Source organism: Gorilla gorilla, chromosome 1 (assembly GCF_029281585.2).
Source record: "Gorilla gorilla gorilla isolate KB3781 chromosome 1, NHGRI_mGorGor1-v2.1_pri, whole genome shotgun sequence".
NCBI classification, from domain to species: Eukaryota; Metazoa; Chordata; class Mammalia; order Primates; family Hominidae; genus Gorilla; species Gorilla gorilla.
Genome location: NC_073224.2, coordinates 195,780,816 through 195,808,813, shown reverse-complemented (window position 1 = coordinate 195,808,813; position 27,998 = coordinate 195,780,816). Strand labels below are relative to the sequence as shown.

The following is a 27,998-nucleotide window of genomic DNA, read 5'->3' as shown; positions in this document are numbered from 1 at the left end:
GCACATAGCCAGGGCATTGCAGTTTTCTGAAAGGAGCTATAGTCAAGGACTTGGCATCCCCACTGTAAAGCAGGTTCACTGTGCACTGGTTATCAGCTTGTCTGAGTCCAGTGAGATCCAATGACACCCATACACACAACAAGTTAAATAAAATAGGTTTATTACTAACAGGCAGCAAGGGACAACAATCTAGGATTCACTGGGAGTGAGTCCCCCAAGGCTCAGGAAAGCTGCCCAGGGGGGATGGAGTCTTAACTGCATGTGTCCCACTTGTACCACAGCTGAAGGACCCCAGAAAGCAGCCAGCGCACAGTTTTATACCCCGGGTTTATGTGGATGGTTGAAGGATGATGGTGCTTCCATGCAGAGGCCTCCTTATTTGGGGTCTTGGCTAAGGCTATCTCTCCCATCTGCTCTGTAGCAGTCAGTAAATAAGGCTTGATCATTCCTTTCCATCTGGCTCATTGTTCCGATTGGCCATCTCAGCACCTGATTGCATGACACTGGGTGATGAGCTCTTACAGGTGCTCATTTTTTCTACTTATAACTTAAATATCTTATTCAATATATTTCATATATAATATTACACAATATCCTTTTTTTTTTTTTTTTTTTTGAGACAGGGTCTCGCTATGTCGCCCAGACTGGAGTGAAGTGGTGTGAATATAGCTCACTGCAACTCCAACTACTGAGCTCAAGTGATCCTCCCAGCTCAGCCTCCCAAGTAGCTGGGACTACAGGCATGCACCACCACACCCGGCTAATTTTTGTATTTTTTTTTTTGTAGAGACAGAGTTTCGCCACGTTGCCCAGGCTAGTCTAGAACTCCCAGGCTCAAGCAATCTGCCCACCTTGGCCTCCCAAAGTGCTAGGATTACAGGCGTGAGCCACCACACCTGCCTGAGGTTGAACCTTTGAATAGGCTAAGTACTCTTCTAAGCAAAGTCCATTTAACCTGAGACCACTTTACACTGGACGTGACTGAGCGTCCCCTCCTTTTCACCTCATAGGAATGAAGCTCCAAAGAAACATGGACTCAGCTACACACAAAAAAAGTTTCATTCTTTACCCTCTGAGCTATACACATATCAATCTCAATCACCTACATAGATACGTTTTTAAAAGTACACATACAGGTAAATACAGAGTAAGATCTAGAAGGATTCACAGCATGCTGATAAAAGCCATTACCCTGAGAGAGGGGAATGAATGAAGAGTGCTTCTGGTTTCAAGTTGAAAGTCATCCAGTTTTCACATGAAAACGCATACCTACTTTTTTTGTATATTTTAGAAAACTTATGCATAATATTAAGCACCTACTAGCTACTGGCATAGGGAAATAGGGGAGCTTGTTCAAGGGAAACAAACTCAATAGGGAGAATCTTTTAGCTGTACACATTTCCACATGGGCTGAAGGGTTCATAATCCTGGGCGAATGTTGTGGACCTTTGCATGCTGCTTTAGGTGATCAGATCTTGCAAAATTCTTGCTGCATATTGAACACAGGTAGGGCCTTTCCCCAGTGTGCCTTTTCTTGTGTCTGTTGAGCTCATCTGAGCGGGCAAATTTCCACGTACATCCCTCTACATCGCATACATAGGGCTTCTCCCCTGGACCAGACAGAGAGAGAGAGACCTGTCATACATCAGGGTGAGGTAGGGCAGGGACATTGAAAGTGAACAAGAAAAAGTTTTTGAACAAGTTGGAGTGGGAGAGGGAGAGCCAGAGGAGACGGGAGTGGGGGAGGTGAGTGAAGGAGGAGGGGAATGAGGGCGGCAAAAGCTGGAGAGACAAGAGGAAAACTGTGAAGAAGGGAAGAAGAGGAAAGGAAGAAGAAAAAAAACAAACAAACAGGAGGAGAGACAGTTATTGGCAGGCAAGTTAGTGGGGGGAATAAGGAGGATGAGGGAAGTGGGGCCTGGGGGCCCTGTCACTACGAAGTGACAGTCCCAGTAGAAATAGCGTCAAGAACATCTACCTGCAAGAGGCCAAAGAAATCCCTCCACTTATTCCCATCAAACCAGCAGTCAACACCACTAAAGGCTATAGCCAGCCTGGCTCCCCTGGTCCAGGACTAGAGCCTGTCCCTGGTCCAGGACTAGAGCCTGTCCCTGGTCCAGGACTAGAGCCTGTCCCTGGTCCAGGACTAGAGCCTGTCCCTAGGACTGCTTTATCTACCCTTCTGAAGGTGCCAATCTTTTCTATTATAGAATCTTTTTGAATCCCTGGCTTAAAGGAAGTGGCAGCAATCTCAAATGCTTCCAGGGCTTTGTAAAGGCACAAATCTGTAGCCACTTGCCCCTCACCCCTGTTTCTGGGCCCTCACTCACCGGTGTGCTTGCGCATGTGGGTTCGGAGGTGGCAAGCCTTTCCATAAGACATCTTGCAGTCCTCGTAAGTGCAGACATAGGGCCTTGAAACCTCAGGATTCTTCCAGAACTGGCAGCTCTGTGTCTTCTGTTTTGGGAGTTGTCCTTCAATCAAATGGGAACTTGAAAAGCATAGGAATCCTGGGTATGGCAATGATGAGAACTGATGGGACATCATATATCCCCCATAAAGGCTGTGGTCATCAGTGAGCGTTGTCATATTGCCCACCTGAAGAGTCAGCATCTGGTCCCCATAGAGGGTCCAGTTGCCACTATATGTTGCCATCTGGCCTCCATAGAGGGCCTGGTTATCAGTGGAGGTCATATTCTGCCCCCCGTAGAGGTTCTGGTTACCAGTGGAGGTCATCACCTGCTCCTCACAGAGGGTCTGGTTACTAGTGGAGGTCGTCATCTGCTCTCCACAGAGGGTCTGGTTACTAGCAGAGGTTGTCATCTGCCCCCCGTAGAGGGCCTGGTTACCAGTGGAGGTCATCACCTGCTCCCCACGGAGGGCCTGGTTACTAGTGGAGGTCGTCATCTGCCGCCCGTAGAGGGCCTGGTTACCAGTGGAGGTCATCATCTGCCCCCCATAGAGGGCCTGGTTACCAGTGGAGGTCGTCATCTGCCCCCCGTAGAGGGCTTGGTTACCAGTGGAGGTCGTCACCTGCTCCCCACAGAGGGTCTGGTTACTAGTGGAGGTCGTCATCTGCTCTCCACAGAGGGTCTGGTTACTAGTGGAGGTCGTCATCTGCCCCCCGTAGAGGGCCTGGTTACCAGTGGAGGTCGTCACCTGCTCCCCACAGAAGGTCTGGTTACTAGTGGAGGTCGTCATCTGCCCCCCGTAGAGGGTCTGGTTACCAGTGGAGGTCATCATCTGCCCCCCATAGAGGGCCTGGTTACCAGTGGAGGTCGTCACCTGCTCCCCACAGAGGGTCTGGTTACTAGTGGAGGTCGTCATCTGCTCCCCACAGAGGGTCTGGTTACTAGTGGAGGTCGTCATCTGCCCCCCATAGAGGTCCTGGTTACCAGTGGAGGTTGTCATCTGCTCTCCACAGAGGTTCTGGTTACCAGTGGAGGTCATCATCTGCCCCCAGTAGAGGGTCTGGTTACCAGTGGAGGTCATCATCTGCCCCCCATAGAGGGCCTGGTTACCAGTGGAGGTCGTCACCTGCTCCCCACAGAGGGTCTGGTTACTAGTGGAGGTCGTCATCTGCCCCCCGTAGAGGGCCTGGTTACCAGTGGAGGTTGTCACCTGCTCCCCACAGAGGGTCTGGTTACTAGTGGAGGTCGTCATCTGCCCCCCGTAGAGGGCCTGGTTACCAGTGGAGGTCATCATCTGCCCCCCATAGAGGGCCTGGTTACCAGTGGAGGTCGTCACCTGCTCTCCACAGAGGTTCTGGTTACCAGTGGAGGTCATCATCTGCCCCCCATAGAGGTTCTGGTTACCAGTGGAGGTCATCATCTGCCCTCCACAGAGGGCTTGGTTACCAGTGGAGGTCATCACTTGCTCCCCACAGAGGGTCTGGTTACTAGTGGAGGTCGTCGTCTGCTCTCCACAGAGGGTCTGGTTACTAGTGGAGGTTGTCATCTGCCCCCCATAGAGGGCCTGGTTACCAGTGGAGGTTGTCATCTGCTCTCCCCAGAGGGTCTGGTTAGCAGTGGAGGTCGTCATCTGTCTCCCATAGAGGGTCTGGTTACCAGTGGAGGTCGTCATCTGTCTCCCACAGAGGGTCTGGTTACTAGTGGAGGTCGTCATCTGCTCCCTGTAGAGGGCTTGGTTACCAGTGGAGGTCGTCACTTGCTCCTCACAGAGGGTCTGGTTACCAGTGGAGGTCGTCATCTGTCTCTCATAGAGGGTCTGGTTACCAGTGGAGGTCGTCATCTGTCTCCCACAGAGGGTCTGGTTACTAGCGGAGGTCGTCATCTGCCCCCCATAGAGGGCCTGGTTACCAGTGGAGGTTGTCATCTGCTCTCCACAGAGGGTCTGGTTACCAGTGGAGGTCGTCATCTGTCTCCCATAGAGGGTCTGGTTACCAGTGGAGGTCGTCATCTGTCTCCCATAGAGGGTCTGGTTACCAGTGGAGGTCGTCATCTGTCTCCCACAGAGGGTCTGGTTACTAATGGAGGTCATCATCTGCTCCCTGTAGAGGGCTTGGTTACCAGAGGAGGTCATCAACTGCTCCCCACAGAGGGTCTGGTTACTAGTGGAGGTCGTCATCTGCTCTCCACAGAGGGTCTGGTTACTAGTGGAGGTCGTCATCTGCCCCCCGTAGAGGGTCTGGTTACTAGTGGAGGTCGTCATCTGCCCCCCGTAGAGGGCCTGGTTACCAGTGGAGGTCGTCATCTGCCCCCCATAGAGGGCCTGGTTACCAGTGGAGGTCGTCATCTGCCCCCCATAGAGGGCCTGATTACCAGTGGAAGTTGTCATCTGCTCTCCACAGAGGGTCTGGTTACCAGTGGAAGTCGTCATCTGTCTCCCGTAGAGGGCCTGGTTACCACTGGAGGTCGTCATCTGCTCCCCACAGAGGGTCTGGTTATCAATGGAAGTCATCATTTGCCCTCCATAGAGGTCTAGACTAGTTGTCATTTGGCCCCCAGAGAGGGTCTGATCGCTGCTGGAAGTCACTGTATGACCATCAGTGAGGGTCTGGTCACTACTGAAGGTCACCTGGTCCCCACAGAGAGTCTGGTTATCACTGAGGGTCTTCATCTGATCTCCATGCAGGGCTGGTATCTGACTCTCATTGAGGGTCTGGTCACTGCTTGGGGTGTTCAGCTGGCTACTTTCACTGGAGATTGTCATGTTGCTTGCAGTGATGGTTGTCTTCTGGCAATCAGTGGGTGATGACTTTGGGGTGTCAGTAACATCTGTCATCTGGGAGCCTGCTGTGTGTTTTATCTGATCAAAGGAAGTCACTTTCTGGCCCATGGAATAAGTGTCACTTAGGTCTTCAAGGGCTTTAAGAGGGTGCATTGTTAAGTCCTGGGTGAGAACTGTCCCAGGGATGTTAGTGCATACAGAAGTCATCATTGTGGACCCCAAGGGAGGCATCGTCTTGCTCTGGGTTGACTCATGTTGGCTCTCCTCAGCACGGGCAGTCAGAGGCATACAGTTCTCTGGTTCTGGTGCATCTGGGGTTTCTGCCTGTTCTGTATGCCGCTCAGAGAGATGCTGGAAAAATTTCTCAATTTCCTCAATTGCCTGGAGAAGACTGGAATCCATCTCTTTGATGTTGCCTGATGACTGAACTAGATCTTTAGTTATGGGATCCTGCAAAAAAATTAATAGGTCAGGGGTTCATCCCAGCTCAAATTCCAATCCCCACATACCCTCCTTCTCCATCCCTGTTGACCCTATCCTAATCCAGCCCACCATCATCTCTTGCCTAGAAACCTGTAGTTGCCTTTCAACTGACTCTGGAGTTAACTTCGTCCAGTGTCCCCTCCACACACACAGTAACATTTTAAAAGTGCAAACATTTCTCAAGTGCAAACTTTTACTAAGCTACTCCTATCTACCAATGGAGATGAGAGTCTAGATGGATGTTGTGAATCTCCTATCATCCTCTGAAGAGATCTCACCCCAGAGGCTTTTCCAAAGTCTCCTCTCCAGACATCTTACCGGAGATTCAGCTGATTAAATTTTCAAATAAATTATCTCATTTCATTTCCACCATGACCCCAGAAAATAAGGGTCATAATTAATCCCATTTTAAGGAAAATAGAAGTCCAGGGAGGTAAATTGACTTGGCCCAGGTGGAAGACTCTTAATTTGTACTGGACCTATCTGGCTGTGGGTCCTTACAGTCCCCTAGATAAATGGGATATTTCTCCCAGAGATCTCACTGGGGGCACCCACATTCTAGCCTCCTGAGAACCATCTTGGAAACCACCAGCTTCTAGGAACCATTCTACTATGGACTGAATGTTTGTGTTTCTCCAAATTTCGTATGCTAAAACTGAATTTCCAGTGTGATGGTATTAGAAGGTAGCGCCTTTGGGAGATGATTAGGTCATGGAGACAGAACCTTCAAGAATGAGATGAGTGTTCTTCTAAGGGGCTGAGGGTCAGAGTTCTTTACTTCTACCAAGTGAGGACACAGCTAAAAGGTGCCATCTATGAATCAGAAAGTATGCCCTTACCAGACACCGAATCTACCAGCTCCTGGACAGAACAGACTAAGATACATTCCAAGAAGCAGTTTCTTTGGAGACAGAGGCCTAACTGTGCATATGGACAAGGTTTATATTTTTGTTCAAAGTGGCCATCCATATGCTTCTAGGCTTCCTATGTCTCTGGTATCAAGTGTATGTATGTATGTATGTATGTATGTATGTATGTATGTATGTATGTACTTATTTATTTATTTATTATTTTCTCTGCCCCATATGATCTGCAAGAAAAGTGTCAAGTTTATAATGAGCTCCCCAAAGCCACCATCTGGGTAGCCTCACATCTTTTTCATCCCCTGTGCCTCTTCCCTGCTTTTGTCCTACTCTAGCCAGATCAGTCCACTCAGTTTTGCCATGTTCGTATCCAATCCATTGCTCAGTCTGCCTTATCCAGCCAAGTTATCTTATCTAATACGTTCTCCTTTCCTATCTCTGCCATCAAAGTCTGGTCCCTCCTGCCTTGTCCTGACTCTCAGAATAGAGAAATACCATAATTCCCCCAGGCTGTATTCAAAATGTGTGACGGGATTGCCATTGAATATGGTGGACTGAGGAGACTCTGAAGGGACCCTTCTATACCAAATCATAGCAATGATAGATGGCTTTAAATATATATAAATATATATATATATATAATATATGTACATATATTACATATATTTAAAGAAAAATTTAAAAAACCCAAAGAATATACATATATAATATATATCTATTTATGATTGGGAATAAGTGGAATTTCCCAATAACTAGAAGGAGGTACCCTTAAAAGAAGGGAGATAATTGAAGCCACAGTGGAAGCAGAAGCCACTTTCACTTGGAGGTCTGGGCTGATGCCACTTCTTGTGGTGACACCCTACCAAGAGGAGCTCTCAAAACCTAGGAATTCTTTTTATTTTTATTTTCAGAGATGGATTCTCTCCAGGTTACCCCGGCTGGATTTGAACTACTGGGCTCAAGCGATCTTCCTGTCTCAGACTCCCTAGTACATGGGACTACAGGTGCTTGCCACCACATCCACCTCTAAATCCATAATAGAAATCCATAATAGAAGTAAAACTGGAAGGCCGGGCATGGTGACTCACACCTGTAATCCCAGCACTTTGGGAGGCCGAGGTGGGTGGATCATGAGGCCAGGAGTTCAAGACCAGCCTGGCCAAGATGGTGAAACCCTGTCCCTACTAAAAATACAAAAATTAGCTGGGCTTGGTGGTGAGCACCTGTAATCCCAGCTACTCAGGAGGCTGAGGCAGGAGAGTCGCTTGAACCTGGGAGGTGGACTCCAGCCTGGGCGACAGAGTGAGATGCCATCTCAAAAAAAAAAAAAAAAAAAAAGAAGTAAAACTGGAAAATTCACAAATTTGTGGAAATGAAAGAATATACTCTTAAGCAAACAATGGATCAAAGAAGAAATCACAAGGGAAGTTATAATGAACACAAAAACACAATAGACCAAAATATATGGGATGTAGGAAAAGCAATGCTAGAATACAAATTTACAGCTATAAACACTTACATTTAAAAAAAACAAGAAATATCTCAAATCAGTAACCTAACTTAACAATTTAGGGAACTAGAAAAAGAAGAACTAAACTTAAAGTTCGCAGAAGGAAGAAAATGATAAAGATTAGAACAGGCCAGGCACAGTGGGTCAGGCCTGTCATCCCAGCATGTTGGAAGGCCGAGGTGGGAGGATCCCTTCACCCAGGAGTTCTAGACTAACCTGGGCAATATAGTGAGATCCAGCTCCTACAATTTTTTTTTTTTTTAGTTAGCTGAGTGTGGTGGCACATACCTGTAGTCCCAGCTACTTGGGAGGATGAGGCAGAAGGATCACGTGAGCCCAGGAGTCGGAGGCTACAGTGAGCTGTTATTGTGCCACTGCACTCCAGCCTGGGTGACAAAGCAAGACCCCACCTGTAAAAAAACAAAACAAAAAAGAATAGAGCAGAGATAAATGAAATGGAAATTTTTAAAAATACAGAAAAATTAATGAAACAAAAAATTGATCTTTGAAAAGATCAGCAAAATTGACAAACCTTTAAGCTAGATGGACTAAGAAAAAGAGACTCAAATTACTAAAATCAGAAAGAAAAGTGGGGACATTACTACTACTTCTACAGCAATAGAAAGGATTTTAAGACAGGACTATGGACAGTTTGTACACCAACAAATTGGATAACCTAGATAAAATGAAGAAATTCATAGAAACACAAAACCTATCAAGACTGAATCAGGAAGAAAGAAAATCTGAAGAGACCTATAACTAATGAGACTGAATCAGTAATCATTATCTCCTAACAAAAAAAAAGCTGTGGACCTGATAGTTTCACTGGTCAATTCTACCAAATTTTAAAGAACTAATATTAATCCTTCAAACTTCTACAAAATATTGAAGAGGAGAGAATACTTCCTAACTTACTCTATGAGCCCAGCATATACCCAATGTCAAAGCCAGATGTGATGCTACAAGAAAACAAAACTACGGACTCATATCCCTTAAGAACATTGATGCAAAAATCCCAAGAAAGTACAAGTAAACCCAATTCATCAGCATATTGCAAGGATTATACAACAAGACCAAATGGGATTTACTCCCAGAATGCAAGGATGGTTCAACATATGAAAATCTATTTTCAATATATTTATTGAAGAAAATATAGCTATAAGTGGACATATGCAGTTCAAACCTGTGTTGTTCAAGGGTCAAATGTATATACAAATGATGGAATATATAACTGAATATCCAGCCTTAAAATGGAAGGATAGTCTGACACATGCTACAACATGGATGAACTTTGAGGACATTATGCTAAGTGAAATAATCCAGCCACAAAAAAGTAACTCACATAAAAAAATCATGTGATTCCACTTATATGAAGTACCTAAGAGTAATCAAAATCAGAGACAGACAGATGGTTGGGGGGAAAAGGGGGAGGGGGAGTGAGGAGTTAACTGTTTAACTGGTACAGTTTCACTTTTATAAGATGAAAGAGTTCTGGAGATGGATGGTGGTGATGGTTGCACAATACTATGACTGTATCTAAGTACCACCACTGATCTGTAAACTTAAAAATGACTAAGATGGTAATTTTATATTACATATATCTGAAGATCATACAAATAACTGAGAAAAATTCAAAAAAAAAATTCCAAACAGGAAATCTTTGAAATAATGTCCTCTGAGATTAAAATCAATCTCTAGCTATCACAGCACCTCTAGCTCTAGGTACTCAGAGGCTGTGGGACGAGGTTCCCTTGAGCCCAGCAGTTTGAAGCCAGCTTGGGCAACATAGCAAGAACCCCCTCCTCTCTAAAAAATAAATACATAAAATTAAACTTTAAAAATCAATCTCTAATAGCATCTTACTCTTACACTTAGTTTCCCACCATTCCTACTCATGTAAAAGCTTAACTCCTGTCTACCCCCTCTCCCCACCACTGGACTAGAAGCTCCTCTGAGCAGACAGAACTCTATTTCGTTCTGAGCAAGGCCTGATGGATCCCACTGGGAACCTTAGAAAACAGGAACCCAGTGAAGGACTGATTCCCACTCCACCTGCTCTAGGTCTGCTTCTGGTCCCTAAAGTTTCTGGCCCTTGGAAAAACTGATGGATTTCAACCCCAGTTTAAGGAATTATTAAAACGATAGTCCCAGCTGGGTGCAATGGCTCAGGTCTGTAATCCTAGCACTTTGGGAGGCCAAGGCAGGCAGATCACTTGAGGTCAGGAGTTTGAGACCAGCCTGGCCAAAATAGTGAAACTCTGCCTCTACTAAAATTACAAAAAAGAAAAAAAAATAGTCAGGAATGGTAGTGCACATCTGTAGTCCCAGCTACTTGGGAGGCTGAGGCATGAGAATTGCTTGAACCTGGGAGGCGGAGGTTGCAGTGTGTGGAGATCGTGCCAATGCACTCCAGCCTGGGCGACAGAGCAAGACTCTGTCAAAAAAAAAAAAAAAAAAAAAATCCAAACCAAACCAAAACAAACAATAAACCCTGATAGTTCCATCCACGGGCTATGCCTCCTTCTCTTGATCTCTAATAATTCAACCCAACCCACCCAGTCCCCTCTGACTCATGGGCCTAGCGTTCCTTGTATACTTCCATGAGACTTCGACCAGACCACGATCTCGTCCTGGGCTCCTGCCAACGTGATAGAAAGACCTTCGGGTGCCATCGAGAGACCCCCAGGATCACAACCACAGCCTTCTCTGCAGGCCCCGCGTCTGTCTGATGAAATGGTCTGTCTGATGAAAGGCATGCCCTGCGGAGGGCAGGCTCGTGGAAGTAAAAATGGTCCTCAATAAATGAACCGTTTCAGACACTTCTCTGTCCTCCCCTATTAGCGGGCTCCCTTGCTAGGATTCTGGACGCCTACATCTTTGAATTTCTGACCTACCACTCCATGACACCGACCTTCGCCCTTTCGTTTGGAGATAGACTTACCAGAAATTGATCCATATGGCAGGCCGGGCACTTTGCTACTTGCAGACGGAGAGGAACACACTCTGAAACTTCTGGGCGCCTTCTGGGGCCTGGGCTTTTATACAGCCTGGCCCGGATGCACCCAGGTCACTGCTTTGCGTCTTTGGTCGGCCACACCCCTCGGGGCGGAGCCCCAGCGACCTACCGCTTGTATAGGCAGAGTGATTGAGTTACCTACCAGAGGCCTCTGGACATTAATGCAATCACTTCCCCCGTTCTCATTGTGCAGGGAAGCAATTGGCATTAATTAGCGAATTTTATCCTCACCAGTATTAGGAGGTGGATTTTATCATTGTTATCATGTAAAGCGAAAACTGAGACTCAGAGATATTAAGTATTTGCAGGAGGTCACAGAATCAAACACTGATAGTAGATTTGAACTCAAACGGTTTTGCTCTTATGATCTGAGTCCTTAAACACACTAGAGGCATCAGATTCAATCAGCTGTTCACTTATGCAGACTCCACCTCTTTGGCAGCTGTAAACTTAATCAAATTACTTCTGTGAAATCCTGATAATTCCATCAGTTTACCCTGGAAACTTAATGGCTTTTTTTTTCCTGTGGTTTTGACTTATTTACTTATTTATTATTTATTTATTTATTTTATCTTGCATAATTATCTTGATAATTCCATCAGGTTACCCTAGAAATGATCATGGTACTTTTTTCTCTTTCTTTCTTCCTTCTTTCCTTTTTTCCTTCCTTCCTTCCTCTTTCTTTTTCTTTCTCTCTCTCTTTCTTTTTGGCTGTGGTTTTTACTTACTATTTTTAATTTTTTTGCCATCTATTTATTTTTGAGACAGCGTCTTACTCTGTTCCTCAAGCTGGAGTGTAGTGGTGCAATCATGGCTCACTGTGGCTAATTTTTAAATTCTTTGTAGAGACGGAGTCTCATCATGTTGCCCAGGCTGCTTTCAAACTCCTGGACTCGAGCGGTCCTCCCACCTCAGCCTCCTAAAGTGCAGATTACAGGCATGAGCCACCATGCCCGGCCTTCATTTTGAATGTAAAAAAAAAAAAAAAACAGATAATTTCATTTTACATACATAGCACGTTCATCCACTCATTGATAAAATTTTAGAAATATTTGCTATACAAATTTAGTATTTGATTGGGAATGAATTTTTGTTTTGTTTTGTTTTGTTTTGTTTTGAGATGGAGTCTCGCTCTGTCGCCCAGGCTGGAGTGCAGTGGTACGATCTCAGCTCACTGCAACCTCAGCTTCCCAGGCTTAAGTGATTCTCCTGCCTCAGCCTGCCGAGTAGCTGGGATTACAGGCTTATGCTGCCACGCCCGGCTAACTTTTTATATTTTAGTAGAGACAGGGTTTCACTGTGTTGCCCAAGCTGGTCTCGAACTCCTGAGCTCAGGCAATCCACCCGCCTTGGCCTCTCAAACTGCTGGAATTACATGTGTGAGCCACTGCACCTGGCCGGGAATGAATATTACAGCATGATTTCTACAGGTACAGAGTTCCCATCCTCACCCTCATTCCTACCAATTCTGAGAAATTTTAAAAACATGGAAAAGTATAAAAAATAAGACTAGAGATCCATATACCACAGTACAGAATTCATCAGTATCTTCCTCTATTTACTTGTAGTCTTTTTTTTTTTTTTTTTGACACGGAGTCTCGCTCTGTTGCCCAGGCTGGAGTGCAGTGGCATGATCTCGGCTCACTACTTGCAGTCTTTTTAAAGAAAAGATGTTTAGATACAAAGCTGAAGTCTCACACTCACTCTCTTCCCTTCTTCACTCTTTACAGGTGACCACTAGCAAGTATTGGGCTATATTCTTCCAAACCATTTCAGAAACATTTACGTACATACATGTAGAGTATGTGTATAGTACTGAATTTTGTGAGGGAACTTTTAATTCAAATTTACAAAAAGTGGCTGGACATGGTGGCTCACGCCTATAACCTCACCCTTTGAGAGGCTGAGGTGGGAGAATTGCTTGAGTCCAGGAGTTCCAGACCAGCCTGGGTAATGTAGCAAGACCCCGTCTCTATCTAAAAATAAATTAAAAATTAGGTCGAGTGCAGTGGCTCACGCCTGTAATCCCAGCCCTTTGGGAGGCCGAGACGGGTGAATCACTTGAGGCCAGGAGTTGGAGACCAGCCTGGCCAACATGATGGAACACTGTCTGTACCAAAAAATACACAAAAAGTTAGCTGGGCGTGGTGGCACGCACCTGTAGTCCCAGCTACTCAGGAGGCTGAGGTGGGAGAATCGCTTGAACCTGGGAGGTGGAGGTTGCAGTGAGCCGAGATCGCGCCACAGCACTCCAGCCTGGGCGACAAAGTGAAATCCTGTCTCAAAAATAATTAATTAATTAAACAAATAAATAACACAAAACAGCAACTCATTTACAGAAAGTCATTGTACTATATGCATCATTCTGCAACTTGATATTGCCCCCCTCAACATGATTCTGAGATCTTCCTGTTAATACATGCGGATCTCAGGTGTTGCACTTACAGACATATATTATTCCATCATAAGGATTTCTCCTTTTCGATGTTTCCAATTTTTGGCTACTACAAATCAAACCATAGTAAATATCCTAGTACATATTTCCTGAGCACACACATTCAAAAGTAGAATTGCTAAGTATTTCTGAAGTTGTTACAAGGAATGTTTCCCTACTCCCAAAGTCATACAATTTTAATACATAGCTTTTTCAATGCCTGCTTTTCATCTCTGTGGATTTTACTTTTGTGTATGGTTCATGGTCTATTTTTCCCTACTTGGAGAACAGATTACCTCCAAACCATTTTTAAAAATCGTCCCATATTTCCTCCCATCCTGATTCACTTCTATCATACTCCAAATTCAAATAATGCATAGGTCTCTTTCTGAAATCTGTTCTGCTCTGTTCAGTCAACACCACAAGAGTCTTCTGTATTTATAGATGATCATATCTAATTTTGTGTCTTCCTTTCCAATGCTTACAACTTACTGCACTGGTGAAGATCTCCAGATCAATGCTGACAGCAATGCTAACAGGCATCTGTTTTCTGTTCCCAATTTTAGTGGAAATGTGTCTAAAGTTTCAGCATTGCCTTTGCTGTGGGTTTCTTTGTTGGACCCAGGCTTTTTTTGTTTTGTTTTATTTTGTTTTTGAGATGGAGTCTCTGTCGCCCAGGCTAGAGTGCAGTGGTGCCATCTTGGCTCACTGCAACCTCTGTCTCACGGGTTCAAGTGATTCTCCTGCCTCAGCCTCCCAAGCAGCTGGGATTACAGGCACCCGCTACCACACCCAGCTAATTTTTGTATTTTTGGTAGAGACAGGGCTCGCCATTTTGGCCAGGCTGATCTTGTACTCCTGACCTCAGGTGATCTGCCTGCCTCAGCCTCCCAAAGTGCTGGGATTATAGGCATGAGTCACTGCACCTGGCCAGACTCAAGCTTTTTATCGTATGAATACCCTTCTCTTCAGAAGGACATTGAATTTTCTGATGTCCCACAAGTTACATACATAAAGTATCTGTTAAAATTTACCTTATTTGTGGTGCTTAGCTGCAAAATGATTATTTCTGATGCATTATGAGGTGTACATTCCTGATAAAAGCACTCCCATTTTCAAGGTTTTTATTAATTTTTTTGTAGAGGCGGAGTCTCCCTATGTTACCCAGGCTTGTCTCAAACTCCTGGGCTCAAGTGATCCTCCTGCCTCAGCCTTTAACAGTGTTGGGATTATAGGCGTGAGCCATCATGTCCTGCTGGAGTTTTTAAACGAGTATGACTTTTCTGGAGTCTGATGTGGTGTGACTTCTGGCTGAAAGCTTCCCACATTGACCATATTGATAAAGCTTCCTACCTGTGTGTATTCTCACATACAGAGCAAGAGTTGAGAATTGGGAGAAAGCTTCCCCACAGCCATGGAAACCATAGGGCTGCTCACCTGCGGGGCTGCTCACACACACAGTAAGCGATGAACTGAGACAAGGCTTTTCCACAGCAAGTTCATAGGGTTGATCATCTGAAATCTCACATCTACAATAAGTGGTATTTGCTGACAGAAGATGTTTCCACATTCCTTACACTCATAGGATTTCTCTCCAGTGTGGTTTCTTATGAGGTACTTCTTCTTCTGGCCAATAAATGTTCCACATTCACTACATTTAAAGGGTTTCTCTCCAATATGAAATTTCTCTTGCTCAGTAAGTTTTGATTTTCCACTAAAGGTTTTTCCACACTCCTTATACACAAAGGGTTTCTCTTCTGTGTGCGTTCTCTGGTACTGGATGAAGTTTGACTTCTGAATGAGAACTTTCCCACAGTCTTTACTCTCAAAAGGTCTCTCTTCAGTGCGAATTTTCTGACTGGTAGGGAGACTTTCCTTCTGGCAAAAGGATTTTCCACATTTGTTATATTCACAAAGCTCTGCGGTTATGAGCGTTCAGATGGTTAATGACATACTGCTTTTAGTAAAGGCTTTTCCACATACATTACATTCAAAGGGTTTCTCTCTAGTGTGAAAATGCTCATGCTCGGTGAAACTGACACGTGGCTGAAGACTTTCTCACATACCATGCAGGTAGAGGGGCTTTCCCCACATAAACCCTCTGCTGACTGAGAGGGATATCTAAACAAAAGCTTTCCCGCATTCACAAGGTTTCTCTCCAGTGTACTTTTTTTTCTTTTTTTTTTTTGAGCAAGGATTTACTTTTGGCTGAAGATATTTCCACATTTCTTACATTTATAAGGTTTATCTGTGTAAGACCTTTCAAATGCAGAGTAAGGAATAAGGTGTGAGAGAAAATGTTCTCATATGTAGTACATTCAAAGCTTCCTCTGTATAAATTGAATATTAATTCAATGACGTTTTTGCTGCTTTCACTGGCTTCTCTCCAGCATGAATTTTCTGCTGCTTTATGAGATTGGTAATCTAGCTAAAGGCTTTTCAGTATTCCTTAGAGGCACAGGGTTTCTCTTCAGTGTGACTTCGATGTTCCAAGAGATGGCATGTGAGTAAGTTTCCCCACATTTGGTAACTTCATAGTTTCTCTTCAGTATGAATGCTCTGGTCTCAGATGGGGTACAAACTTTTTTACCCCATCAGAGGTAAAATGCCTTTTTAAACTGAAGACGTTTTCACACTGATGTATGCTTAAAAGAGGTTAATATCATAAGGAGTAAACTGTGGTGGAGGGGTTCCAAATTAATTAAATGAATGATTCTTTCCTACACAACATCCCTCATGATTAAGTCCAAACTGTATTTCAAACTCAAAACTTCAAAAGTATATTTCGTTAAAAGAAATAAGGTCTGAGATCAGAGGAGGGAGCTTTCCAATTTTCTTTTTTTTTGTTTTTACTTTTTTTGAGACAGGGTCTTGCTCTGTGGCGGAGTGCAGCGGCTTGATCTTGGCTCACTGCAGCCTGGACCTCAGGGGCTCAAGCAATCGTCTCACTTCAGTCCCCAGAGTAGCTGGGGCTACTGGCACACTCCACCACATCTGGCTAATTTTTAAATTTTTTTGTAGAGCTGGAGGTCTCACTGTGTTGCCAAGGCTAGTTTTGACCTCCTGGGCTTATGCGCTCCTCTTGTTTCTGCCTTCTAAAGTGTTGGGATTACAGGCATGAGCCACCATGCGCAGCCTGCCTCCTAAGTCTTGTTGCCTCTCCATCTGCTAATCATGTTTTCAGGCTTCTGGATAGATTTCTTTTTGACTTCTTGCTCCACCATCCAGTTTGTCTTCTTGCTTCAGTAGGGGATCATATAACCTACTATCGGGGAAATGACACAGCACTCCAATGTTAATGCTAGGGCTGAAGTACCATCCTAGAGCTCAAGATGAGCCCTGGGGCCACCCTGCCTTCTCCAGGATGAAGATGACACAGTTTCCAAGTTTGCATAAGGAAGCAGCCCTATTGGGCAATTCCACTGGTAGCAATAGATTTTAGAGATACTCCTACTTTTTTAAAAAAATTAATTAATTAATTTATTTTTTGGTTCTTTTTTAAAATCATACTTTAAGTTCTAGGGTGCATGTGCACAACGTGCAGGTTTGTTACATATGTATACATGTGCCATGTTGTATACATATGGTATATGTATACATGTGCTGTGTTGGTGTGCTGCACCCATTAATTCGTCATTTACATTGGGTATATCTCCTAATGCTATCCCTCCCCACTCCCCACCCCACCACAGGCCTCCGTGTGTGATGTTCCCCATCCTGTGTCCAAGCGTTCTCATTGTTCAATTCCCACCTATGAGTGGAGATACTCCTACTTTTACACCACATGGACCCAGGGGCCATACTGACCCTGCCAATAAAGATCAAAGTGTCTACCCATAATGGCATTTTTTTAAAAGCCAGCCAAATTTCGCAGTGGGGGGTTGTATACCAACTTTAGCAACACTAATGTTGATAAGTTCTGATAACCCACTACCATTGGGCCAGCCATGATAAAGGTATTTTTTGATGTCCATTTCCTCCCTGTCCCCAGGTCCAGAGACTGTTTTACCCTAGCAGGACCCGACAGACACTTGGAATCACGCAAGTGACTTCTGACTTCATTCCGACTCCACTCTAAGTCTCTGTTGGGTCCTCATCACTTCTGGCTCATCCATCACCAACAAGCCCTGGGCTTTACCAATTTTTAGAACAAACAGTCCTGCCCAAGGCCACCCCTCCTGGCCCAGGGTTCTATAAGAAAACTTTTCACCAACGTCCCCTGGAGAGTGAGGAGTTAAAAAAATGATCCATGGTATGAGTCCATGATTTTACCACTGTGAGAAATAAACATGCAATATATCATTTTAACGGATCCAAGACTGGATTTTGTTTAAATAAAAAGGCTAAATTAATCACCTAAATTATTTAGAATTGCTTATGAGTCTTATAGTTTATTACTATTTACACTATTTTAAAGAATCCTAAATGTAAACATGGATATACAATTAAGTTGAATCCTAATTTAAATAACCAATGTTTTTATAAATTCTCTTCTTGTAAATCTGAGACAAAACTGAAACTTATGTGAATCTGTGCAGCTATTCTATCTGCACTAACTGGGGAACATTTTTATTTGTTTAGTTTTTAGAGACATGGTCTTGCTATGTCAACTAATATTCTTGGCCTCAAGCGATGTACCGGTCTCTGCCTCTCAAAGTAATGGGATTATAGGCCTGAGCCACTGGGCCCCGCCCACCTGAATAGTTTTAAGGGGTCATATTTCACTGTCAGATTCTTAAGATTAACAGTGATTGATTGCATCATTCTTTAATGATAATTTGATTATGTTATCCAAAATGAACTGACTTAAGGATCTTGGACTCATACAACATTGAAATAATTAGTAATCACTGTTTACCTGGAAGCCTTCAAAGAAATTAACATTCGGGGAAGAGAAGTAAATAAAATTCATAATAGCCATAGACTATTCAAATGAATTTTAATCTGAATATATATTTTAATAATTTGAGCTTTATTCATAAATAAGACTCCATAAAGTTAAAAGCAGGAGCAGTTCCTGTTTTAAAAAGGGAATATATAAATGCAACATGCCATTTTATTTATAATTGCAAATTAGGTTATTTTAGATGGATGAGAACTGAGATATCATTAAATCCCATTCCTGCCTCTCAGATCCCACAAAATAATAGAGCACCAAGTCCTCAGATCTAAGCAATCATAGCAGATTCCAAATGGCCTCTGAATATTGGCGGGAACAGCCCAGTTTCTTCTCTTGCAATAAAGGGCTTCATTTGGTAAACAAGGGAACACGGCATTCAGATTCCTACACGATTATGTCGTAGAAGTAACTTCCATGTCTTCATTCGCAGTGTGTATTCTCACCTTTATTTCCCATTCAGTAACACTGCCAGTTTCATCATCTTTCCTTTCAACTTTATTTACAAGACGATGCTGATTGCAGACAGCATATAACAGAGGCATTTCAAATCAGACAGTAGAGTTACTTGAGATATACTCGATTTTAGTTTGAAGCTGAATAACTTCCTGGAGAGTTTTAGTTACAATACCACAGTAATGATGATGGTAGAAAAATTTACAATAAACATTTGGCAAAATGTTAGGTTACAAGGCAGTCATCACCTAAACAGACTTCATCAGGTGGCATACACGAATTGTGAAATACCGTGGATTTAAGCCTGGCATAGAACCAAAACTGGGTGCGTTGGACTTGAGCAGCTGCTCAATCCCCAGCACAGGTCCATATCAAGGAGTGAACCAGAAAGAGCCCTTTTAACCCCAGGAAAGTCTTCATTTGCCGAGATTGGAAACTGAATCTTACTCAGAAAACAGTTATGGGCTGTACAGTGACTCACGTCTGTAATCCCAGCATTTTGGGAGGCAGACACAGATGGATCATTTAAGGTCAGGAGTTCGAGACCAGCCTGGCCAACATGGTGAAACCCTGTCTCTACTAAAAATACAAAAATTAGCTGGATGTGGTGGCACATGCCTGTAATCCCTGCTACTCCAGAGGCTGAGGCAGGAGAATCGCTTGAACCCAGGAGGCGGAGGTTGCAGTGAGCCCAGATTGCACCACTGCATTCCAGCCCAGGCAACAGAGCAAGACTCTATCTCAAAAAAAAAAAAAAAAAAAGAAAAGAGAAAGAAAAAAAAAGAAAACAGTTATGTATTTTTGACTATGTATTTGTTCTTTATGATGTTCAAATTAAGATAATAAAGCCAAGTCTTAAAATCATTGTTCCAAAACAGCACCTTTGGGCTGGGGGCAGTGGCTCACGCCTGTAACCCCAGCACTTTGGGAGGCCAAGACAAACAGATCATCTGAGGTCAGGAGTTCAAGACCAGCCTGGTCAACATGGTGAAACTCCGCCTCTACTAAAAATACAAAAAAATTAGCTGGGTGTGGTGGCACACTCCTGTAGTCCCAGCTACTCTGGAGGCTGAGACAGGAGAATCGCTTGAACCTGATAGTGCCACTGCACTCCAGCTGGGGAAGACAGAGAGAGACGCCATCTCAAAAAACAAAACAAAACAAAACACGAAATAGCACCTTTGCATTAACTTTAGCGTTTGTAAGCACCACCTGGAGAATCTATTAAAATACAGATTTGTGGGCCCAGCCAGCTGGGCACAGTGGCTCACGCCTGTAATTCTAGCACTCTGGGAGGCCGAGGCGGGTGGATAACCTGAGGTCAGGAGTTTGAGACCAGCTTGGCCAACATAGTGAAACTCCGTCTCTACTAAAAATACAAAAAGTAGCCGGGCATGGTGGCTGCATGCCTGTAGTCCCAGCTACTTGGGAGGCTGAGGCAGGAGACTCACTTGAACCCAGGAGGTGGAGGTTGCAGTAAGCCAAGATCACGCCACATTCCAGCCTGGGCAACAAAGCAAGACTCCATCTCAAAAAAAAAAAAAAAAAGCTTTCAACAAATAATCATTTAAGCATGTTGTTTGGTGTGACTATATAAATGTGTAGATGTACACACTTATCTACCAATGCATAATAAAATTATTGAATATAAGGAATGTATAAAAGAGATACTGGTAGCTCAGAGAAAAAGGAATTGGGCTCTGGGTATATGATCTGTCTTCAAAATTCTGTACAAAAATATTCTTTATTTTTCATCTCTTAAGACAGGGATCTCACTCTGTCACCCAGGCTGGAGTGCAGTGGTGCAATCATAGCTCACTGCAGCCCGGAACTCCTGGGCTCCAGAGATCCTCCCACCTCAGCCCTCAGAGTAGCTGGGACTACAGGCATGCACCACCATGCCCGACTAATTTTTGTTTTTTTGTTTTTTTTTGGTAGAGATGAGGTTTTGCCATGTTGCCCAGGCTGGTCTCGAAGTCCTGGGCTCAAGCTCTCTGCTGGCCTTGGCCTCTCAATGTGCTAGGATTACAAGCGTGAACCACTAACCCTGGCTCTGCTAATTTTTAAAATAATGTTTTTAGGTTGGGAATGATTGCTTGTGGGTGGAGTCAGTGGAGGGAAACTATGGTCAGGCACAGTGTGGCTAATCCCTGTAATCCCAGTGCTTTGGGAGGCTTCAGCAGAAGGACTGCTTGAGGCCAATCAAAGTTGGAGACCAGCCTGGGCAACAGAGTGAGGTCCTGTCTTTAAATAATAATAGCTATATATATATATACGTATATATATACACACACACATATATATACGTATATATATATACACATATATATACATATATATATACACATATATATATACACATATATATACACATATATATACATATATATACACATATATATACATATATATACACATATATATATACATATATATATATATATATATATATATATATATTTTTAAACAGAGTCTTGCTCTGCAGCCAGGCTGGAGTGCAGTGGCACGATCTTGGCTCACTGCAACCTTGGCCTCCCAGGTTCAAGTAATTCTCCTGCCTCAGCCTCCCGAGTAGCTGGGACTACAGGTGCATGCCACCATGCCCAGCTAATTTTTGTATTTATAGTAGAGATGGGGTTTCACCATGTTGGCCAGGATGGTCTGAAACTCTTGACCTCATGATCCACCTGCCTTGGCCTCCCAAAATGCTGGGATTACAGGCGTGAACCACCGTGCCTGGCCTAATAGCAGTAAATTTAAAAAGCAAATTAAATCAATAATAATTTTTTAAGGACATGGCCTCACTCTGTTGCCCAGTCTGATCTGGAGCTCCTGGCCTGGAGATCTACAGCCTCAGCATCTTGAGTAGCTGAGATTACACGCATGAGCCACCACAGGCTTTTATCCCTTCTTCCTGTGCTGTCTCATGAAGCTACTCTCTGAGAGTGTTAACCTTTGGGTTGACTTGCATTACATTTTTGGATAATCCAACTTGGGACATCTTTGAAACCATAAGGCATCTTCCATTTGAAGGAATATTTCTAATAATCCTCATGTAACTTTCTGTTGATATGTAATAAAAATATTCTCACTGATTAATAACATAGGCAAAAGTGTGGCTGTTGCTCATTGTCAAGTCACCTTTGGTCTTATCTCTGTGAACTGACCAGTTCTTTCTCACCACTTTTCCTGATACTGCCTCTCTCTATGATCATGGTTTCTCTTGCACCCAGGCTCTTTTTGCCTGTGTCCCTCCCAGATGGCCACTTAATAGCATCAAAGATTTGCTTCCTCATCTTGCTTGGGCATCCAAAGGCAATGCACCCTCAAAGGCATTCTAGAAACAATTTGCTACAATCCAACTTCTTCTGGAGTTGTTCAACAGTACACTAAAAACTGCCTTGTCATTTTTACAACGTGGGAAAAACTGGCAAGACAAAGAGAAAAACATTAGGGGTGCCATAAGGTTGTTTCTACCCAGAAAAGTACTAAGTTATCTTCATATCATATTCCCTGGGTAAGGCCCTTCACCTCTGTGGAATTCTTCCCCCAAATCTATAACCTCAGGCTAATCATGAAAAACCCAAACTGAGGGACATTCTAAAAGAATATGTGACCATGGCCAGGCATGGTGGCTCATGCCTGTAATCCCAGCACTTTTGGAGGCCAAGGCGGGCGGATCACTTGAGGTCAAGAGTTTGAGACCAGCCTGGACAACATGGAGAAATCCCGTCTCTACTAAAAATACAAAAATTAGCCAGGCACGGTGGTGCACACCTGTAATCCCAGCTACTGGGAAGGCTAAGGCAGGAGAATCGCTTGAACCCAGGAGGCAGAGGTTGTAGTGAGGTGAGATTGCACCACTGCACTCCAGCCTGAGCAACAGAGCAAGACTCTCCATCTCAAAAATAAATAAATTAATATAATATAATATAATATGATATGTGACCAGCACTCTTCAAAAATGTCCAGGTCATGAAAGTCGAGGCAACACAGAGAAACTCATAAACTGGTGGAGAGTGAGGAAACATGCCAGTTAATGCTATGTGGTATCTTGGCCTGGATTCTGCAAAAGAAAAAAGAGGCTAGTGGACAAACTGTTTTAAACCAAATATAGTCCTCTTAGTCAATCCAGTTAAAGGTTTGTCAACTTTGTTAATGTTTTAGAACAATCAGCGTTAGGTTTCCTTAATTTTCTATTTCTGTTTTCTATTCTTTATTTCATCTCTGCTCTAATCTTTGCTATTTCCTTCCTCTTGCTAGTTTTGGGTTAGTTTGCTGTTCTTTTTCTAACTATTAAAGTCTAAAGTTAGGTTGTTGATTTATGATCTTTCTTTCTTTCTTTCTTTCTCTCTCTCTCTTTCTTTCTTTCCTTCTTTCTCTTTGTTTTTCTTTTCTCTTTCTTTTTCTTTCTCTCTCTCTCTCTTTTTTTTTTTTTTTTTTTTTTTGGAGACAGGGTCTCACTCTGTTGCCCAGGCTGGAGCGCAGTGTTACAATCACAGCTCACTACAACCATCCAGGCTCAACCAGATCCTCCCACTTCAGCCTCCTGATAACTGGGACTACAGGTGTGCACCACCACACCCAGCTAATTTTTGTATTTTTTGTAGAAACAGGGCTTTGCCACGCCCAGGCTGGTCTCAAACTCCTGGACTTAAGGAATCCACCCATCATGGCCACCCAAAGTGCTGGAATTACAGATGTGAGTCACAGCACATGGCCTGATTTGAGATCTTTCTTCTTTTTTAATGTTAAGTATTGACAGCTATATATTACTCCCTTAGCACTGCTTTTGCTACATCACATAAGTTTTCATATTGTCATTAGGTATTTTCATTTATTGTGCAAATGAAAATAGTGTGTTCTTAATCCCATTTGTCTCTATCTCCTAATTTCTCTAGGATTTCTTGACACATTGATTGTTTAAGAGTGTGTTTTTTAATTTCCACAGATTTGTGCATTTTTCAGTTTTTATTCTGTTACTGATTTTTAACTTACCTTTGTGGTCAGATAAGGTACTTTGTATCATATTTATTTTTAAAAAACCTACTGAGAATTGATTTGCGGCCTACTCTATGGTCTATATTGGAGAATGCCCATGTACACTTGAGAGGAATGTGTATTGTGTTGTTGTTGGGTTGGGTGTTCTGCATATGTCTGTTAGATCTAGTTGGTATATCGTGTTGTTCAGGTCTTCTTCTTTCCTTATTTTCTGTCTGATGGTTCTATCCATTATTGAGAGTGGGGTATTGAGGTCTCCGATTTTTTCTTTCTTTCTTTCTTTTCTTTTTTTTTTTTTTGAGAGAGTCTTGTTCTATAGCCCAGGCTGGAGTGCAGTGGCACCATCTGATCTCATCGGCTCACTGCAACCTCCAACTCCTGGGTTCAAGCAATTCTCATGCCTCAGTCTCTGAGTAACTGGGATTACAGACATGTACTACCACGTCCAGCTAATTTTTGTATTTTTAGTAGAGACAGTGGTTTCTGCCATGTTGGCCAGGCTGGTCTCGAACTCCTGGCCTCATGTGATCTGCCCATCTTGGCCTCCGAAAGTGCTGGGATTACAGGCATGAGCTACCAGGCCCAGCTGATGTCTCTGACTATTATTGGAGAGCTGTTTCTTTCTCCCTTCAATTCTATCAATTTTTGCTTCATGTATTTTGATGGTCTGTTATTAGGTGCATAAATGTTTATAATTGTTTTATCTTCATGCTTCATTTTACCTTTTATTAATATGTAATCCCTTTCTTTGTCTTGTGTAAACTTTTTTGATTTAAAGTCTGTTTTGTGTGATGTTAGTATAGACACCCCACTCTCTTTTGTTTACTGTTTGTATGTAATATCTTTTTCCATCCTTTTACTTTCAACCTATTTGTGTCTTTATCTAACATGATTTCTTGTAGACATCATATACTTGATTCATGTTTTTTATAAATTATGCTGATTTCTGTATTTTGATTGGAGAGTTTAATCCGTTTACATTTAAAGTATCTACTGACAAAGAGGGATTTAATTGTGCCCTTTTGCTTTTGTTTTCTATATGCCTTATACCCTTTGTGTTCTTCATTTCTTGCATTACTATCCTGTGTTTAAGTTTTTTGTAGTGAAAAGTTTTAAATGCTTGTGTGTGTGTGTGTATCCTTTTGTACATATGCTATGGATATTTTCTCTGTGGTTATCATGAAAATTACATTTGACATCCTAAAATTATAACACTAATTTGAATTTATTCATTTATTTATTTATTGAGATGGAGTCTTGCTCTGCTGCCCAGACTAGAGTGCAGTGGTGCAATCTCAGCTCACTACAACCTCTGCCTCCCGGGTTCAAGCGATTCTCTTGCCTCAGCCTCCCGAGTAGCTGGGATTACAGAAGTGTGCAACCACGGCTAACTTTTGTATTTTTAGTAGAGACGCAGTTTTGCCATGTTGGCCAGGCTAGTCTTGAACTCCTGACCTCAGGTGATCCACCTGCCTTGGCCTCCCAAAGTGCTGGGATTACAGGCATGAGCCACCGCGCCCAGCCTAATTTGAATTTATACCACCTTAACTTCAAAGGCATACAAAAACTCTGCTCCTATGCAGTTCTGTGCCCATCCCTTTCAGTTGCTGATGTCATAAAATTACATTTTTGTGCATTGTATGTCCAAAAACACAAGCTTCTTAGTGATTTTTTTAATGCCTAGTCTCTTAAATAATATAAACAAAATGTGGTGTTTTAAATCAAAGTTACATTAATACTAGCTTTTATAATGGTATATGTATTTTTTTTTTTTTTTTTGTAAAGATGGGGGTCTCACTATGTTACCCATGCTGGTGTCAAACTCCTGGGCTCAAGTGGTCCACCCATATTGATCTCCCAAAGTGCTGGGATTACAGTTATGAGCCACCATGGCTGGCCTCTTAATTTCTTCTTCATTTTTGATGGACAGTTTTGCCAGGTAAAGGATTCTTGCTTGACAATTTTTTCCTTTCAACATTTTGCATATATTGCTCCACTGGCTTCTGGCCTCCACAGTTTCTGGTAAGAAATCAGGAGACAATCTTATTCAGAATCTCCTGTATGTAAACAGTTACTTCTTCCTTGCTGTTTTCAAGATTTTCTCTTTGCCTTTGGCGTTTCACAGTTTGACTATAATATTTCCTGGTGGGACCTCTCTTGAGTTTATTCCACTTCAACTTTGTTGAGCAACTTGGATGTTTGTATTCATGTTTTTCATCCAGTTTGGGGCATTTCTAGCCCTTATTTCTGCAAAAATAAAAAATAAAAAGAATTCCTTTTTCCCTTTCCCTCTTTTTCTTATGAAACTCCTACAGTGTATATGTTGGTCTGAATCTTTCTTCTACCTACTCACATCTGCTTTTTGAATCCCTTTAGTCAAATTTACATTGTAGTTATTGTACTTTTCAGCTCCAGAATTTTTTGTTCCTTTTTATGTTTTCTGTCTCTTTATTTTTCAATAAATATTGAAAAATTTTTTCATTTTTTTCATATATCATTTTCTTGACTTTGTCCACTTCTTCATTTAGCTCTTTGAGCATCTTTAAGAAGTTGCTGAGGAATGTTTTCTGTTGACATTTTTTTCCTTAGATAGGCCATACTTTACTGTTTCTTTGTATGTCTTGTGATTTTGTTGTTGTTGTAGTTGAAAACTGGACTTTTGAATCTTATAATGTGGTAACTCTGGAAATAAAATTCTCTCCTTCCCCAGGGTTTGCTTTTTTTTTTTGGCACATGGATAAAAAAGCCATGCTGTTTTTATTTTATTTTATTTTTATGGTTGTATGGTGTCTCTAAGCTGGGGATAAGATTGAGAAATAAATTGAAGGTCTTCTCTGAGTCTGTGCCTTTCCCTGGACATGCATGGTGACTTTCCCTATTCCCTTGTGTATGTAGTTACTTCGGATGTCCTAGTCCTTAAATGTCTGGCCCCTAAAAGGGGGAAAAGGGAAAGATGAAGGGGAGGAAAGCCAGTCATTGGCTTTTTAAGTCTCCTGGAAGTCACTTTTCCAGTGTGGATTGTAAAAATGACAATGGGGGTTACAACAATGGCAGCTCACTTCTGTGTCTACACCTCTACCATCAGAAGCAGCAATCAGGGATCAAAACATAGATCCCAGATACATGGAAGACAAGGTTCTTATTGCCTACCCTGGCTCCTGCAAGCCAAGTCCAAGTTGCTCCAAAAGTGTGAGAACTGAAATTGACTGAAATTAGCCACAGTCTTCCCCTGGAAGTTGCAAGCCTTGTAATAGATTCCAGAGTTCCAACATAGTTATATTAGACAGATTCTGTCAGTACAATTGACTAGGTAGAGAGATTGATTCCTGGTGTTTTCTACTCTGCCACCTTCCCTGATGTCATTATGATCTTATTATTTTATTTTGAGACAGGGTCTCACTCTATCACCCAGGCTGGAGTGCAATCACAGCTCACTGCAGCCACAACCTCCCGGTCTCAAGTGATCCTCCCACATCAGTCTTCTGAGTAGCTGAGACTACAAGCACCGTGCAACCAGGCCCAGCTAATTTTTTTGTTGTTGGTGTATTTGTGTAGAGACAGGGTTTTCACACGTTGCCCAGGCTGGTCTTGAACTCCTAAGCTCAACCGATTTACCCACCTCAGCCTCCCAAAGTGCCAGGACTATAGGCATGAGCCACTGCACCCAACCCTTATTACTTTGTATTTACTTCTTTCAATAGTTATTTCTCACTTGTCACTTATTTGGTTTTTATTGTTGTTGTTGTTGTTGATTTGTTTTTGAAACAAGATCTCACTCTGTTGCCTAGGCTGTGCAATGGTGCGGTCACAACTCACGGCAGCCTCAACCTCCTGGGCTCAAGCAATCCTCCCGCCTCAGTCTCCCAAGTAGCTGGGACTAGAGACATGTGCTACCATGCCCAGCTAATTTTTAATTTGTTTTGTAGAGACAGGGTCTCATTATGTTGCCTAGGTTGGCCTTGAACTCCTGAGATCAAGCAGTCTCCTCACCTTCACCTCCCAAAGTGCTGGGATTATAGGCATGAGCCACTGCATCCCACCTGCTTGTCATTTCTTATTTGTTTATGCTATATAATGGTTTTCTATAGTTTTGATATTTTTCAAAGAATTAATTTTTAATTGCTTGATTAGCATACTTTTTATTATGT

General features: G+C 42.8%; 1 protein-coding gene across 1 annotated transcript; it reads right to left on the bottom strand.

The window, feature by feature from the left end:
- Positions 1-470: 470 nt before the first annotated feature.
- Positions 471-5,592, bottom strand: KLF18 (KLF transcription factor 18). The gene is made up of 5 exons (XM_031010665.2): positions 3,622-5,592; positions 3,538-3,579; positions 2,968-3,453; positions 2,331-2,841; positions 471-1,610 (listed from the first exon to the last, which is right to left on the bottom strand). The coding sequence occupies exons 1-5, from the start codon at positions 5,590-5,592 to the stop codon at positions 1,420-1,422; spliced, it is 3,201 nt and encodes a 1,066-aa protein (XP_030866525.2). The 3' UTR covers positions 471-1,419.
- Between the last annotated feature and the right edge of the window lie 22,406 nt (positions 5,593-27,998).